Raw genomic sequence first — 18,737 nt, forward strand, 5'->3', positions numbered from 1 at the left:
CCTATACAACTTTACCTATCTAAATTGAAGACTCTTCTCTCATATTTAGCTCTCTCTCGTCACTTCATAACAAAGTTTTAGTTTAGTAATATTCTAATTTCTAAATTATTACAGTATATTTTTATTAACACTAAATGAAATATACTATACATATCTTATAAAAAACTGCAATGGTAAGTCTTCAGTAGAAGACGTTCCATTTTGTATTTGCAAATCCCGCAATGCGTACAACACAACACTCATAAAGATAGCTCTTATCACATTTCATTCACACGTCCATAATTAAAACCATAAAGGTAAACTGATAAGACAGATTGCAAGGGCACACACACCCCACCGCTCCGCACTCAGTGCGTTTCAAACCTCCGTGCCGCGCGGACGCTCGCGTTTTCCGCTACGACACATACGTATACTCAATATGGCAACAGGATAGTGCTGTGTGGAATAGTGATTGTGACAACTTTTTGATGTTTGGTCGGTCAATACGCAATAGTTGACTGACTAGAAAGCATGAATTGTGACAAATTTTAATTGGATTGCGGTTTGTGACAATCTTTATCAAAACGCTAAGAGATGTGGTCGTGATTTGGACGAAGTTTTTAGCGCGTTCCAAATTCGAACGCTTTTGAAAATATCGTTCGATTTTTGAATAAAAATGCTGGCCGTTAAGAATTTCTTTATGCCCGAGAAGCGGGTGGACTCGCCTCGTTTCTCGAGGATGCCCGAGGCTTTGATGAGGTCCATTAGGAGGAGGTCGTTAAGGGTGAAGAGGACCAAGTCGCTGGTGCTTGTCAGCGAGAAGAGGAAATCCGGTGAGTGGTAGCGTATGCCATTTGTTTTTTTACAATTTTTTTAATGTAATTTTCGATATTTTTGCATATTTAAGTGTTACGCAAGTTTTTAAATCGTATTTCTATTTTAATTTGTATTCTTTTGATATTGTTATATCGGTAAAACTGTGTGTAAAACTTTTAATACTCTACAATCTTAATGTTAGGTATTTTTAAAGATATTGCCATATGCCTTAACTTATTAGTGAAACAGTAAATAAAAAAATATAATTGCGATTAAAATACATACAAAACTACTAATATTTACATAAAATATTGAGGCTTACGAAATAATATTGCAATATTGTGATGATAACAGAATGATTAAGTAAGACCGAATCAACTTCTCTTTAATATCGAAGTAGATGACATTTTAAACAAAACTGCAGCCGGCGATAATAGTTACTTTTTTGTGAAAAACAAAAAAGTTTTCAATAAAAACGGAACGCAGGTACCTTTAATTCATTATCGTTTTCCGCTTGATATCTCACTTTTACTTCCTGTCCTTTTTAATCATTACAAAAGATTAAAAAGTCAAAGCGATATCCGCGGTATATCGAACTCGTAACAACAGTATCCGCCGTTGAATATTAATTTATGTATTTATACGATTATGTCCAGGAAGTAGTGGACGGAATATTAAAGTGACCTACCGCCGGTTCCCGTGTAAACCGACGCTTTACTTAGGTCCTAGTTTAGATGGCTTCCGAGACCTAGGTCGTAACTTGAGTAACAGTAATTAAGACGAACGTAAGGAAACGCCTTTCCATACAAACGCGGATCCCATTTCCCTCTTTGGATATTTATATCTAGATATAGAAACAACGTCTGGCACAAAAATTGTTTGGCACAATTATGTTTATGATAGCTTTGCCCCTTCGTATGATTATTGTAATAGTACGAAAGTTATAACCTAAATACAAATTATAAGATTTTCCTGTACCAAATTATATTTCCACATTATGACTATGCAAATATATGCTTCAAGTCACGCAAGTTAAGTTTGGCAAGAGGCTGCACAGGATCGGGACATGTGGCGAACTCATTTCGGAGGCCAACATTTGGAGAGCCAAAATAGTTAGTTATGACTATGATGCAGAGAGGAAAATGGAGCCTACGTTTTTATGAGGAAGCGGTCGTTCACTGTCCTCTTAAATAAGCAGGCGTTTGAAGCAACTGCTACATTTGTAGTTTACGGAGCATTTAGCTCTTGCTTTGCTTTCCTGTTGAGTTTTCTGGAAATGCTTCTAAAGTTTACAGTTTTACACGGAAACGTTGGTACGCGGAGTAGCTAAAGGAATCTGAATCCATATCACTGAGAAACGTTTTTTTTTATTGATAATATTTGGAATTAAATTACTACTGTTAAGTTTGACTAATAAAATCGATTAGTTACGTCTATCAATTAACCAGAAATGATGTCAGGGGAAAAATACAAAATTAGGTAATTTAAAGTAAAACTAATAATAACTATTTACTTTTCATTACCTTTTAAAATGGATAAAGAAAACACAGATAATCAATTGTCGCCTGCGCTATTTCCGGACCGATACGACCTTTAAATCTTCAAGAAAAGGGCGTACACCCATCTTAAAGGCCGGCAACGCATCTCCAACACATCTGGTGTTTCGGGTGTCCATGGGCGGCGGTGATCGCTTACCATCAGGCGACCTGTCTGCTCGTTTGCCTCCTATCCCATAAAAAAATTGTAGGTTACTGATTTGAATATGAGAACCTGTTGCAAAAACTTCATTATTTTTTTACAAATCAAACTGTACAAGCATTATTATCTAACTACGAATGCGAACCAATCAGATCAGAGTCTATTTAATTCATCAATATGCTTGAGCCGATCTCATTTATTGCAAATCGTGGCATATTGTACTTGCATGACATCAGCCGCCTTCTTGGAGTCATTGGACAATCTTGAATGTACGTAATGATCGTGATTATAACCTATTGTTCGACCTGATGACGCATTATGGTCAAAAGTTTAGGACAACTCTTGGACTATTTACGAATGTGTTATAAATTTATTTATTTATTTACAATAATGCGTAAAAACTGGCTAGCACCTAAAAATTGAATTGCCAATTAACCATTAAATATACACTAGCGTTTTTTTAGCTAAAATTGACTATTATTTTTGTATCCATTGTATAAAATATTAGGTTTTTTGTTGTTATAAATTTTACTAAACACCGCGCAGAATTTTATATTTTACTCTGCTTAGATTTTTAGTAAAATTTCAAACTAAAGGTGTACTTAATATCGTTTAACCTGTAGAATTCTTTTAATCAAAACATTCATAATGAACAAAAAAAATATATAATTTTAAACTTCTAAGTTTGTAGTAAAGCCTGACAAGATTTTATTTGACCCTGAAAGAGTGTCACTATAAACCGCTTTCATATGGCAATAATGTGCGGACGTCATATATAATGGGGACAGCGTGTACTGGTTTCGCGTTAATATTGGTAGAAAAATAAAACATGGTTTTAGAGAATCAAAGTTTAATAAGCACGGTTTAAATACTCGCTACTAGTTTCCGCACAGCCTAAAATCCATAAATCTTGTGCTTTTATCGAAGTCGTCGATGTTTATTTTCTTTTTGCGTGGGACTTTGTTTTGTACTGGGTGGCTAGCCGAATGGCACAATCGCTCACGAAACGCTCACGAAACGAAGCGCTAGTAGATATCTATCTCTATCGCGCTTGCGTATTGGCGCGACAGAGCCAGCGGCGTATCGCTTTCGTTTGGCGTCGGAGAAATGCCATTCGGCTACGGGGCCAGGTGTCAATGATGTAACGGCCTCCTTATTTCTATAAATATTTTTCACGGCAGAGAGAAGACACCTTAAATAAGAACAAAAAATATATTAAGCTAAATCGAAACCAAATATTAATCAGTACTGGAGAACCGCACTATAAACTGTCAGTACCGGACATGTCATCAACCGATTTCGGAACATTGTTATCGAAATACAGTGAAATTCTTCATCCTTTTTTATTGTAAGTAATTTATCACGTTAAAGTATAACTATTTTCACTTTTCAATATATTATTTTAGGCATATTTGCGATGAAACCGTTAAAAAATTTAAAATATTCACTTCTCCTTTACATCACTGACATACGATGACTTTCGACGACGGGTGTCAAATGGTAATTCTTGCCAGTAAAAGAAATTAGTTCAGCTGGAAATCCGCAACGTGGCGAGGGTCAAATAAAAACTTGTCAGGCTATAACTGAATTATTTTCAATAATTTGCCTTATGCTAAAATAAAAACAGCGTACCAAGTGGGTTTCCAAAATAAAATTAACTGTAAATATTATTCAAAACATGCCGAACATGACTTCTGCTGGACTATGCAAATTTTCTTTTTTTTTTGTTATGTATCTACGACTAAGAGGAGAATCAAGGTGCTTATATTTTTAGTCGGAATGAGAACTGCGCACTATTTATTTAAGAATAGGTGTGTCTTCGTGACAAACATGAATGAATATTTATAATAGCTATAATAATGGTGTGTTATAGCTATAATAATAAACAATTACACATTTTTTAGATCATTCATTCATAAATATTCATTTCTCATCATGTTTATATTTATTTTAATAGAAATGACTCGCGTAACATAAATCGAAAATAGTTTGTAAATTATGTACTTTAAAAATTAAGTCAAAAAATTGTCGGTCTCCTAGCCTATTCGGTAGTTATTGTGCCGAAGCATTAGGTTCTGAGTTCAAATCCTAGATACACAAATATTTGTTTCTGAGGTATGGGTGTTGGGTGTTTCTGATGTTTTCTAAGTTACATAATCCACACTAATATTATAAATGGGAAAGTGTGTGTGTCTGTTTGTTTGTCAGTCTTTCACGGCAAAACGGAGCGACGAATTGACGTGATTTTTTAAGGGAAGATAGTTCAGGGGATGGAGAGTGACATAGACTACTTTTTGTCTCTTTCTAACGCGAGCGAATAATATCGGTGTGTAGTACCTATAACTCTATCGTGTTGAGAATGGGATTAGCGATGACACGATGACAGGTTTGCCATATACATACGTCAAAGTTTGTATGAAGTGACAGCTGACAGCTATCCAAGTCCCATTAAACTAATCGCGGTTCAGATAACGGCAACAACACAAGCTTTCTTGAGCTTACTGTAAAATGGAAGTACAGATGTAGTGCGAAAAGGGTTTCCTTCGTATTTTTCCGGAAATGTTCGTATTTGTCATGCTTATTCAGTCAATGTCAGTACATCTTGTACTGAGACTGACTGAAATAGCATGACACGTTCTTACGTTTCCGTTACAATACGAATTCCGTCAATACGTGTAAAATTGTTCTACATTAGGTACTGTATGGTAATTGTTTATGCTTATAAGAAACATAATTGTTCACTCACACTACTTACAAACTGACATACATAATTCAATGTCCCATAATTTAATCCATTCTAGGTTAAATAGATTTCTTACTCGACGATCAATGACACTTTCGCAAACTTATAAAAGCATGTGGCTGAATCTGGAACTCGCTCAAACTCATACTTTTTAACACCTCTTGTATGATGGTAGCGACGTAACCATCGGTAAAAACAACTTTGTTGCATTACCGTCACAAACTTATCTATCGGAGTTGATGAAATCTGGAACTATCGCATTTTCATAATAATTTAGCTACAATAGTTAGAGAGTAGCGACGTGGTTAGCCGCAAAGATAACATTGTAGTCGCGTCAACTGTGTTCAAAGAGAAAATCGGTGATTTTGTCATCTTATTACCTTTAGAAAACTCTATGCATTATTCATTGCACGAAAATCTAAGTGTAATATCGCGTAACTCTGGTTTTTGCTTCCTTGAGCACGGATAGTTTTTACCAGCAATTTAAGTTAGGAAAAACGAGGCATCTAGCGAAAATGTATTTTATTCCTCGGTAGGAGAAGCGTTTGATACAAGCAAGTCATATCGATGTCGTCTCGAGAAAAACAGAAGTAACAGCTAAAGTCGTTACGAGACTTGATGACTTGACACTTTAATACGATTTAGGAAGTCTGGTTGCGAGAAACAAGTATGGAACAATTAGAACTATGATGAGACTCAGCTCTGCATGAAATTATTGAATTTCTTCGTACAGTACTGGACAAAATTCTTCATACACCGACATATAAAATAAACTTTCTATCATAATTTCTTTACCCTTAAACTTAACATCACAGTTGTATTGGAAAACTTTTAACTAATTTCATGGCGTACAACATACAGACATATCAATGATCGTACAATTATTTTTTTACATGAGTATAAATATAAATATCAGTACTTTTGGCTCTGGACGAATTTGATCATACAGTAATTAAAATACGAATGAAATGCAATGTAGTAGTGTGTATGGCTGTCATCTGCTTTAGATATCGCTGATTGTCTCGGAGGAACATTTTATGTTAGAAACTGAAAGTATTTATCTAACCCAAGCTTTTTCCTGTGTGTCTACTGAAGTAGGCAAAGTGGGTATAATTCAGAATGACATTTGATATTTTCTTTATTTTTCCAAAAACTTCCTTAAATTTTGGCTTGGATTGATTACATGAGACTATGTTAGCCATTCAAGCTATTCATTCCTATTAATCATAACAAACGCATGAGATATACATACTGGTATTATCTTTCAGCCATCGCCCGTCTGAATATATATGAAAAGATGACTGAAAGAAAATACTAGTATGTCTATTTCATGCGTTCGTTGTGATTCATAGGATTAAGTAGCTTCAATGGCTGACATAGTCTCATGTTATCAATCCTAGCCAAAATTTAAGGAAGTTTTTGGAAAACAAAGAAAATATCAAATGTTATTCTGAATTATACCCACTTTGCCTACTTTAGTAGGCACACAGGAAAAAGCTTGGGTTAGATAAATACCTTCAGTTTGTACCTGAAAATGTTCCTCCGAGACAAGCAGCCATATCTAAAGCAGATGAAAGCCATACACACTAATACATTGCATTTCATTCGTATTTTAATTACTGTATGATCAAATTTGTCCAGAGCCAAAAGTACTAATATTTATATTTATACCCATGTAAAACAATAATTGTACAATCATTGATATATTGTTGTCTGTATGTTGTACGCCATGAAATTAGCCAAAAGTTTTCAACACAACTGTGATGTTAAGTTTAAGGGTAGAGAAATTATGATAGAAAGTTTATTTTTTTATGTCGGTGTATGAAGAATTTTGTCCAGTACTGTATGACAACGAAAACATTGCAAGAATAACTGAACGAACAAAAGAAAATGTTTTGAACTGGGGGCTACCATGAAGTGCTAAAGCCGTTCAGTTTAGGTTGAGAGAGAGGGACGGAGCTATGGAACTGCTATAGCTTCGTCCCTTTCTCTCAACCTAAACTGAACGGCTTTAGCACTTCATGGTAACCCCCCTGCTCTTTTTAATCGGTTTAAGGAAAATGGTTCAGTTTTTATAACCTTCGTTTCTGATGATTGGTAATTATGGGAAAAAATGGCCTTTACGCCAATGTCGATTGACTATGACAACTTAGTTGATGTAATAATGGGGTATTTCTGATTAGTATCAATAGGCATCATTACCCTTGAAGCATCACGCTATATGCCCATATAAGGTATAGCCATTTTCACGTTGTTCGGTGTAATATCAGCTGCTGAAAGAGAGGGCATTTTTTTACATTAATTCATTATTTTTAACACTAGAAATAGTAGTAGTATGCAGTATCTATATAGATGATATATGATATTACTTTGATTTAAACTTTCACGATTATTACACATCATTATTTTTAAAATCGGGACTTAATCGCGTATAACTACATATTAAACTGACCTCCAACGTTTCAAGGACGGCGTTGTCCACCAACCAAGTGCGGGTAGTTCGAAAAACTCGCGCGGCTGTCAGAAGGTGTTGATGTCATTTCAAGCCAGTCTTCTCCGAGACCACGGGGACAACGCCGTCCTTGAAACGTTGGAGGTCAGTTTAATATGTAGTTATACGCGATTAAGTCCCGATTTTAAAAATAATGATGATATTACTTTATTATCAGAAATTATGCTTTAGTGGTCTAAGTTCTTGAGGCCTAGACTAAGATTTATGTACTCAACTACTCATATTGCATTCATAAATAATTTAGTATCCAGTAGGCCTAGCGCATGCTTGCGCGAGAGTATGTCGCCGTATAGATGACGTCTTCTTCTAACTGTATTAATGACATAAGGACGGGTAGTCTATCTCGCGGTGACATATTCTCGCGACAATCATGTGCTAACCCAGCTGAGCATTTGCATTGCAAGACAAAAATAACGGATGATAATTAGTTGTCAAAGCGGACCCCAGGCTCCCATGAGCCGTGGCGAATGTGGATAACAAAAGGAGAAAAAAAAATCTATTTCGGTTTTGTAAACATTGGCTGTATTTTCTTTACTACGTACATTCAACCAATTGGAACCCTATAGGCCACTCTACAACCATGTCAAAATGACAAGCAGTAAGAGATTCCTTACTATCTGATTTATAACGTCACTATGACATAGTTCTACAGTGGCCTGTTCCAATTGGTTGACTGTACGTATTTCTTTTGCATTAAGTACATATTTTCTCGTCTGCAACATTCCTAAACGTACATTATTAATAGTCGTATACAATATTATTATTGTATACGACTAATTTATCTCTAAACCCAAAAATTATTATTATTGTATAAAGTATTATTGTATAACCTAAAAAATATTGTATCATCATCCTCCTTGCGTTATCCCGGCATTTGCCACGGCTCATGAGAGCCTGGGGTCCGCTTTAACAACTAACCCCAAGATGTGGCATAGGCACTAGTTTTTACGAAAGCGACTGCCATCTGACCTTCCAACCCGAAGGGTAGACTAGACCTTATTGGAATTAGTCCAGTTTCCTTACGATGCGATGTTTTCCTTCACCGAAAAGCAACTGGCAAATATCAAATGAAAAACTCATTGGTGCGAGCCGGGGTTCGAACCCGCGACATCCTAAAAATTCTTGTATATGACTAATAATTTATCTATAAATCTAGTATCAAACCCAAACTTCAACAAATTAGCCTCAACCGAAAGGTGTACGAGTCTCTAACGTAAATTAACAGGCTTAATCAATTAAGTGGAGGTGATAACGTAATTGGGCGCGATCGGAGGGCAGACGGGGAATGACCTGACGCGGCTTTAGATTAAAATGTTGGTTAACATCGTTAGGTAATATGGCACTTACGGCGATTAAGTATTGGGGTGTTTCCGAATGCACAAACGCTCACGATAATATCTCTTTCGTAGCTATCTATCTCTATCGCTCTTGCGTATTGGCGCGACAGAGCCAGCGGCCTTTCAATCGGCGTCTGTCGTCGTAAAAATGCCGTTCGGCTAGCAGGCCAGGGTGCGTAGCCGAATGGCTCACGAAACGAAACGCTCGTAGACATCTGTCTCTATCGCTTTTGCTTATTACCGCAACAGAGCCAGACTACCTTTAGCGGCGTTTCGTTTTCGTTTCGCGTCGCAGAAATGACATTCGGCTACGGCAACAGGTCGCCCACCAAAATCGAGCTAATACTCGCTTTTGGTAGTTTTGGTGGGACTCAGAATCAGACTTTTTTTCGTTTGAGGGAAAATATAACAAATTATGAGTTCATTTCAATGTCTTATCCCTTTACCACAGAATATATAATAGTACAAGTACAGAAGGCCCACTGCTTTGATGTTTCCGAAATGCCGCCTTTTTAAATACCTACAACATTCTTACAAAGAAACGAGCCGCACGTGCGCGGCGTCCGGTGATAGGGTTACCAATGGATCCAAACGAATTAATACTCACATTAAATGTTATATTATTATATTCAAGTCTTGAGTTCTTTCTAGGTATATACGCTGTATTTATATATTTTTGTTCAAGGTTCCAACATCACAAGCCTTATTGAACTTTTCCGTGGGACTTAATCAGTAGTAGATCTGTATAAAAATGTCTTTTGGTATTTATTTTATTCAATATGTCTATTTAACTAAGTATTATTAGCCATTCCACCCGCGGACATCGCTTAAAAAACCTCGCGACGTAAAGTAACAATAGAAAGTGCGAACGTGCATTCCGTGAGAATGTGCGCCACCCCTGAGTAGGCCGCGAACTCGCGGCCGCCAGGATATACTTGTAGCGTGGCGATAGGATCGCGGAGTGAGCCGCCCCTGCTTTTACTCTAATAATGCGCAACTGTCTTCAATAATTATTGAAATGAACCTTACGAATTCTTACCCAAATACTCTACAATTCAAAATTCTAAGGTAAAACAGCAAAAATGTATGGAACATCAAAAGTTCTATCATTCAATGTGAGAGATATCTGGTAAGTACCTCTACCTAGGTACAGTGAACTACAAAAGTGCATGGCGAATTTACCAATGAAATCATAATTTCTCCATGCAATTTTGCACCTCAATGTACTTACCTAATATTACTAGCGACTAGCGACCTCTGTGTCCTTTCTTGTCTTTGTGACAAACGTAGGAGACAGTTCCCCCGTGTCAAATTGTCAATATCATGTCAGAACTTCCAGTTATTGTATTTAGGGGACGTGGGGGACATTTAGATCGGTCTGCAGATCCAATTCAACTATTGTCTATTAAGTTTATCAGGGCACAGAATGGTGCTGTATGGATCTTAGATACATTTTATCATTGAATAAGTAGGTTATAGCTTTATATTAATATATTTTATAGGCGAGAGGCTGGCAACCTGTCATTGCAATGTCACAATTTTCGTTTTCTTGCAACCCCTTATGTGCCAAAAGTAGCACTGAAACTTGAGTAGTTTCATGTGCTCTGACTACCCCTTTATGGGATACAGGCGTAATTGTACTTATACTCTGTCATCCAAGTTTGTCAGTAAATAAGAACAAAGAAAACTATATGCATCCTTTTCTTTAGGGTGCTAGAGAAAAGGATACCTATAGTTTTCTTAGTTTTTATTTACTGACAGACTTGTTTGACAGAATATAGTTAAGACATTACAGCCTGGCAAAAAATAGTCTAAAATAATAGTGGCGCCACCGTCTATGTAAATCGACGTATGTGGCAACTATTTTGACAGATTTGACACTTTTCAATGAGAATAGTCAAGTGTTGCTATGATAAAAAACCGGCCAAGAGCGTGTCGGGCCACGCTCAGTGTAGGGTTCCGTAGTTTTCCGTATTTTTCTCAAAAACTACTTAACCTATTAAGTTCAAAACAATTTTCCTAGAAAGTCTTTATAAAGTTCTACTTTTGTGATTTTTTTCATATTTTTTAAACATATGGTTCAAAAGTTAGAGGGGGGGGGACGCACTTTTTTTTCCTTTAGGAGCGATTATTTCCGAAAATATTAATATTATCAAAAAACTATCTTAGTAAACCCTTATTCATTTTTAAATACCTATCTAACAATATATCACACGTTGGGGTTGGAATGAAAAAAATATCAGCCCCCACTTTACATGTAGGGGGGTACCCTAATAAAACATTTTTTTCCATTTTTTATTTTTGCACTTTGTTGGCGTGATTGATATACATATTGGTACCAAATTTCAGCTTTCTAGTGCTTACGGTTACTGAGATTATCCGCGGACGGACGGACGGACGGACGGACGGACGGACGGACAGACAGACAGACATGGCGAAACTATAAGGGTTCCTAGTTGACTACGGAACCCTAAAAATAGTTTAATTTCTACTCTGTTTTGCCATGCTGTACAGCTTTTTTGGTGGCTACTTGAAAGCCTTGGATAGAAGACGTCTAATAAAATCGCCGTCAATAGAAATTGTCAACAATGTAAACAAACCGTTCTACAAAATATCAATATTCTAGCACAATTTTACCATTTTGAAGGTTGAGGATCATAATGTGATATGAATTGATTAAACAACACATTATATTTAGCCAGTATCTGATGAGTTAGAATGGAAATTAAAAACATTTTGACTACAAGGTTTGTTTATACGGTTCACAAATTCTATTGACGGCGACTTTTTGTAAACTTTGCGTTGATTTGAACCGAATACAGTAAAGTTCTTTTATTTAGTAACCGTCATACATATTTTGGTAAAATTACGTGTCGCCATTTTGTTATTGCAAGTAATATACACAATTACCTCAGTGATTCTGTTAGAATTTGTATACGAATATTACGAATCGAGAATGAAGTACAACGAATATTTACAGAAAAATAAGCTATTGTTACATCCAAGTTACCATAATGTTATTACTTCATAATGACGCAATGAATACATGAAACACACCTAAACTAATATCGGCTATTAGAATACCTATAAAATGCTTATTCATATGTACGTGATATTAACACATTTGTAAAATGTAATTTCTATTTTATTTCATAACCTATTACGGATATATTTATACTAGTATTTCATTGCATTACCAGCAAAACAAATACTTATTATGAAAAAAGTACCTAAATAATATGTAGTTAACGAATGAAAATTCCGATAAATGATAAAGCAAAATATTCAGTTATATAATTTTTATCGCAAATTCACGTAACTGTAATTTATGACTTTAAAAATGTATAATTTACGATATTTTAGCACTGGCTGAATGATAAACATTGGTGTAAGTTTTTATTCCATATTTATTTAATGATTACAACTGATAAGCCATTGGATTTAAACATAATGTTACACTAAACACAATAAGTTAGAATTACTTATTTTTATTATTTAGATTAAAGATTTATTCTATGATTAATCCCTCACAAGTATTGATTATTGTTGAATTAAATGTAACCCTTCCATTTTCGGTGGTTGCTTTAGAAAAAAATACTTCTTTAGATTCGACAATACTGTTTTACCCTTTTGAAATGCCAAATAAAAATAGAAAAGAGCAGGAATTGCCCATGTTTCGCTGTATCGTAAAAAAGATAAAACTGGCAAGCTTCCTTAGCAACCAATAAAAATAACCGCCTACAACGACCCTAACCTCTAAACAATTTGCCCCGCACCTGCGCACGCGTTCCCATCGCGTGGCAGTAGACGAGTTGAACACAGAACGAAACCAGTGTAACTTCTGAACCTTGACAGTTGACATCCATAAGTGGTATGCTTCTCCACTATAAGAGCGATAAAGCAAAAGAAGGTCGGCTTCTTAGACATAAGTATCATAACGCCGCGTCCACAGTATAATAAAGAGTACTATCGTACAGTATGGCCACTCCCGCTCCCCGCTGAAAGTGCCGCCCACCCCCCTCGGTTACCTCACAGTTACCGCCTGTCAAAAACACGAACAGTCGACATGTCATATCTCACTCATACAAGCATGGTACGCTTAGAATGTGTGCTAGGAACGCGCCTCTTTCATAATATTTGATCGCCAGTGTCCGAGATGTGCCGCGGCTTGTGTGGACGACGGGCACGCGACGGCGATGCGATGCGGCGCGACGAAATCAAACCTTCGATCTCAATGGAAGTGTCTTAAATGGGCGACGTCGATAAAGTATCAATGATAGGCGATGCGATGCGCCGTGACCGCCGTCCACGCAAGCCACAACGTAAGACACCACCTTGGTTCGATTGTCTTTCTTTATAAGTATTTCTCCGATTCGGGCGTCAGCGTCATCGAGAATGACACGATCCTTAGGATACTCTTCTAAACGTTCAATATTTTATATATGAAAATCGAATAGGATTACGTTTTGCGTCTTCGATATTTTTTGCACTATAATTACAACAGGCACTGGGAGGACAATGTGGTAACAGATCTGCGTCAGCTTCAAGTCAGTGACTGGCAAGACTGGCTGCGCAGGATCGGGACAGGTGTCGATCATTCCGGAGGCCAAGATTCACTTTGGATCAGTGATTTCACTGAGCCAAAATAGTTAGAATTTTACAACGCTTTTTAATCGCGGATTCTCTACTTGGCTTCTTGCTTACGTTATCCCATCATTTTACAACGCTTCACTGCTATTCTAACTTCTAACTTCATTTAATCCAAGATTTTACTTACCTATATTACTTACTGGTTCACTGATCGTTTAGAATCGCCAACGCTTCATAACCACCATAATAACACAGGCGCGTGCCAAACTAAATGTCACATGTAACGTTACAACCCCCCACTGTAACCTGACCCATCCCCCCAAAGTTCCTCAAAACGTTCCTTCATACCCAACAGTCCATCTTATACTGGTCTCTCTAATAGCTAATTATCTTTTTTAAGTCAAAGGACATTCGTTATGCTAATTTAGTAATTAGAGTTGCGGAAAAAGGAGATTAGGATCTAAATAGTTATAATTAGAGTGATTGAAAAGTACGTAAGTTACTATAGTATTATAGTATTTTTTTAACGAACTTGTGACAGAATATCATCTGAAAATGTATGAGGCTTTTTAAATTAAATGTAGGTTCAATTGGGACCGATGATCTTACAGGAATATTATTTGTATTCATTTTTTTTGTCATGATTATTAGTAGCTACATAAAAGTATTCCAGTACAATGAAACCGTGCCAGCCCGAGTATTTAATCAGGGTAGAGAGAGATATCATTTTGGCGTCCCTGTTTAAAAAACTTTTTCACTAAAAAAATCTTTAGGAAAATCTTTTTTTTTTACATTTTGCTTTTTGGCGCCCCTCCTAGTATTTGGCTGCTCTATTCGCTCTACCCTAGATCCGGCCCTGCATGAATCTCTGCTAGAACATTAAAAATAGTACATTACGATACAAGTGCGTAAAAAAGGACCGAAGGGAGTGTTTTAAATCGACACGAGTTACGAATTTCTTTTTCGCACGTGTATCGTGCGACGTTTTTCAGTACAGATGAGCCTCCGAAGTTTCGACCTGGCATATAATGAACCACTTCTAGCACTAGTGCGTAAAAAAAACACCATCTCTACTGAAAAATATATTTAGTGTAATCCTGAATGCTAACTAAAATTAACATTGTTTGCATCAAGTATGGAAAATCAGAAGGAAATTAAAATATGTAATCTAATGTGGTGTTTCCTCAACCGGAATAAATTATTAGGTCATTGGCATGAGGAGTACCTATCTATTTAAATATGATATATATTATATTTTTTTTTAAGTTTAATTTTAGATTTAATAGTTTAGTTTTATTGTAAGATAATTTTATGTCCCTAATGTTTTATTATAAACAGCTATCTGTTTTAGAAAATTAATAATAAAATAAATAATAAATATTTAAATATGATTAATTCTATTGATAACGAGTACAACTACTTTGTCACGTTTATTTCCAGTTTTTGCTAGGTATGTTATATTATATTTCTAGATAATCACTTATGAGCAAGAAGAAAATAACGAAATATTATTACGTAGGTAGGTATCATCATGTATAAAATACAGGGTGTAAACCTAATACGGGCGAACCTCTTAACGGTGGTGAGTATATGACATAAAAAATTGAATTAGATAACTTTTACTTAAAATTGAAATATTTTTTTTATCCATACAAATTAATTCGGCCCGCAACGTAATGCAAATACACTCGCGTTAAACGCTCGTTGACAGTTGTCATTGATTGTCATCGCAACCACGTTTACAGTACATTGCTGCTGGGAAATTCTTCAAAAATTAATTATGGGCTGAAAATTAAGAGTAACTCAAAAACACCTCTTAATTAATGATAACAATATTGAATTATATGCCTGGTTTAAAATACTACCTGACCTGTGTGCGTAGCCGTATACACAAGCGCTCACGATAATATCTTTTTCGTAGCTATGTATCTCTATCGCTCTGGCATATTGGCGCGACAGAGGCACAGAGTCAGACTACCTTTCGCGGCGTTTCGTTTTCGTTTCGCGTCGCAGAAATGCCATTTGGCTACGCACCCTGATTATACTAAAGATACATACAAGGATCTACCACTTTAAACTCCACTGAAGAACTAGAGATTTTTTTTTAAATATGCTTTGCCTTTTTCGAAGCCAGCTCTCCGTCTATCTTCAAAAGCTTTTAAGACTACAACATTGTATAAAAACTACAAGGAATCCTATTTTTCCTTATAATAGATGAGGAAATGGTATATAACATTACTCTATCTACTTATGTGGAACATTTTCCATTTGCTTACTGTAATGGTATGAGTTACACTTGTCATGTCCGGATTCCGCGGTGTAAGATGTCATGAAGCCATGCAGAAACAAGATTTGCATAGCTTTTCTTCGTGTGTATTACCATCCATCATCATTATAAGTTCACCACCCCTTTTCTTCCCGTGGGTATCGTAAAAGTCGACTGTAGGATATGGATTAAATTGTGGCGTAGCGTAGGCGAGAGGTTGGCATAGATGGCCCTCTGAAGTTTCGACCCGACAAGAAATAAACCACTTTGTGGGCAAAAAGCAACATCTGTACTAAAAAAACTAATTAAAATGGTACCAAAACTTATAAATTGAAAAAATTTTTTTTTTTTTTAGTATGAATAGGTAGACGTTTGACCACGATCACACCTGATGGTAAGTGATGATGCGGTCTACGGTGGAGCACGCTTACCTATGAGATACCTATTCACTCTTGCTTTAAAGAGACCTGGATTGTACTCATGCGGAAACACAGACTCAGGCAGAGCATTCCACTCCTTGGCGGTTCGCAAAATAAATGTTGAAGCGAAACGCTAAGTGTGTATTTTTGGAATATTAACCGTGAAATGCCTAATAAATGAGTAGACTAGGTAAAATTCGTACAATACGTCATTATTTGAGCTATTTTACTGTTATCATCATCCTCCTTGCGTCATCCCGGCATTTGCCACGGCTCCTGGGAGCCTGGGGTCCGCTTTGACAACTAATCCCAAGATTTGGCGTAGGCACTAGTTTTTACGAAAGCGACTGCCATCAGACCTTCCAAACCGAAGGGTAACTAGACCTTATTGGAATTAGTCTGGTTTCCTCACGATGTTTTCCTTCACCGAAAAGCGACTGGCAAAACATCAAATGACATTTCGCACATAAATTCCGAAAAACTCATTGGTGCGAGCCGGGGTTCCAACCCGCGACCTCCGGAACGAATGTCACACGTACTTACCGCTAGGCTACCAGAGCACATATTTTACTGTTATATGGTTTACTAAAATTACTAAATAGATTTTCTACAAATCACCTTACTTTGCAATTCAAACATTAGAACGGTTCATAAAATGCACGACGAATGCGAATTTAAAACCAGCCAAAATGTAAAATAGGTGAATTCGTTTAAATTTGCCATTTATGCTTCGAATATAAAGTGCCATTGTTTTTAAAATTCACACGCATATGTAATGGTATTTATAGGAATGATTCCATCCAGATGTTTTGCAAAAAGGTCACATTAGAATGAAACTTGAGTCTGCCATATGTTATACAATGAACTTACATTATAATAACAAAAGTCGTCATATTAAGTCTGTGCAAATATTTTCAATTTATCCTCGTAGAAAATGGTTCTCCTAGAACTTAATGTACCTATTTAATGTAATTTAACTATTTTTTAAATCTAGATTAAAACAAGAAAATAAATTCAAGGCATTTTTGCAACGCTGCCCTCTGAGGTTATTGATTTCAAATTCATTTAGCATTTTTTAGAGATATTGTGGTCCAAAGAGGTAATATTTTGTTAAAGAATAATCATTTTTTTACAACTTTATTGCACATGATCAGGGGCGGCTCACTCCGCGATTCTATCGCCGCGTTACAAGTACATCCTGGCGGCCGCGAGTTCGCGGCCTACTCAGGGGTTGCGCGCGTTCTCACGGAATGCACGTTCGCACTTTCTATTGTTACTTTTCGTCGGGAGGTTTTTTTAAGCGATGCCCGCTTGTGGAATGGCTAATAATACTTAGTTAAATAGACATATTGAATAAAATAAATACCATAAGACATTCTTACTTAGATCTACTACTGATTAAGTCCCACAGAAAAGTTCAATAAGGCTTGTGATGTTGGAACTTGAACAAAAATATATAAATACAGTATATATACCTAGAAAGTACCCAAGACTTGAATAAATAGTATAACATTTTATGTGAGTATTAATTCGTTTGGATCCATTGGTAATGGTAACCCTATCACTGGACGCCGCGCACGTGCGGCTCGTTTCTTTGTAAGAATTTTGTAGGTATTTAAAAAGGCGGCATTTCGTGAACATCAAAGCAGTGGGCCTTCTGTACTTGTACTATTATATATTCTGTGACATAATACAAAAATGTACATATCTCGGACTTAATGTTACTAACTAGGCGACTAAACAGACTATTTCTTAAAATTCTAAAAAAAAAACACTACTGACATTGTTTTCATTGAGACATTTTTTGCTGTAAAGAAAACATAATTTACTGAATAAACCTCAGTAAATAAACAAAATATTTATCTCAAATGGCTCCTAAGCGACGGGTAACAATTTAGAGAAATTCTGTATTGAAATCATGGAAATTCTGTACTAAAATTAATAGGTACCGTTAATGAAACAGATTACATTAGCTCACATTTCAAATACAAATACTTCTACCTTGACCGCTGGCATACCGCCCAGAATTTAGCCCGTGCAGCTGAAAACCGCTGCCAAAACGTTATTACCTTAGTCATATTGTCGATTTTCCAATAAAGCCCTATCTAGAACTAGCTATTTGGTCTCCCTCCAAGAACCTGGATTAGAATCTCAAATCTCGACATTGAAAGTTTAGATTTTATGTTAAATATACATGTGTCCCACTTCAAGCTGAAGTGGGATTGGGCGGGACACGTCTGTCGGATGCATCCGGAGAGATGGGCCAAGGTAGCGACCGAATGGGTGCCACAAATTACCAGAGGCCGAGGTAGACCAAAGATGAGATGGCGGAAAAACCTGGACTCATTTTGTGGCGGCTGGCGAGAGCATGCACAGA

General features: G+C 36.4%; 1 protein-coding gene across 1 annotated transcript in view; it reads left to right on the top strand.

Moving 5' to 3' along the window:
• Positions 1–364: 364 nt before the first annotated feature.
• Positions 365–18,737, top strand: part of LOC125224995 (centaurin-gamma-1A-like) — a 126,491-nt gene continuing 108,118 nt past the window's right edge. The window contains 1 exon segment of the mRNA XM_048128513.1: positions 365–812. Coding sequence (XP_047984470.1) covers positions 656–812 — 157 coding nt within the window. The 5' untranslated portion in view covers positions 365–655.

Source organism: Leguminivora glycinivorella, chromosome 3 (assembly GCF_023078275.1).
Source record: "Leguminivora glycinivorella isolate SPB_JAAS2020 chromosome 3, LegGlyc_1.1, whole genome shotgun sequence".
NCBI classification, from domain to species: Eukaryota; Metazoa; Arthropoda; class Insecta; order Lepidoptera; family Tortricidae; genus Leguminivora; species Leguminivora glycinivorella.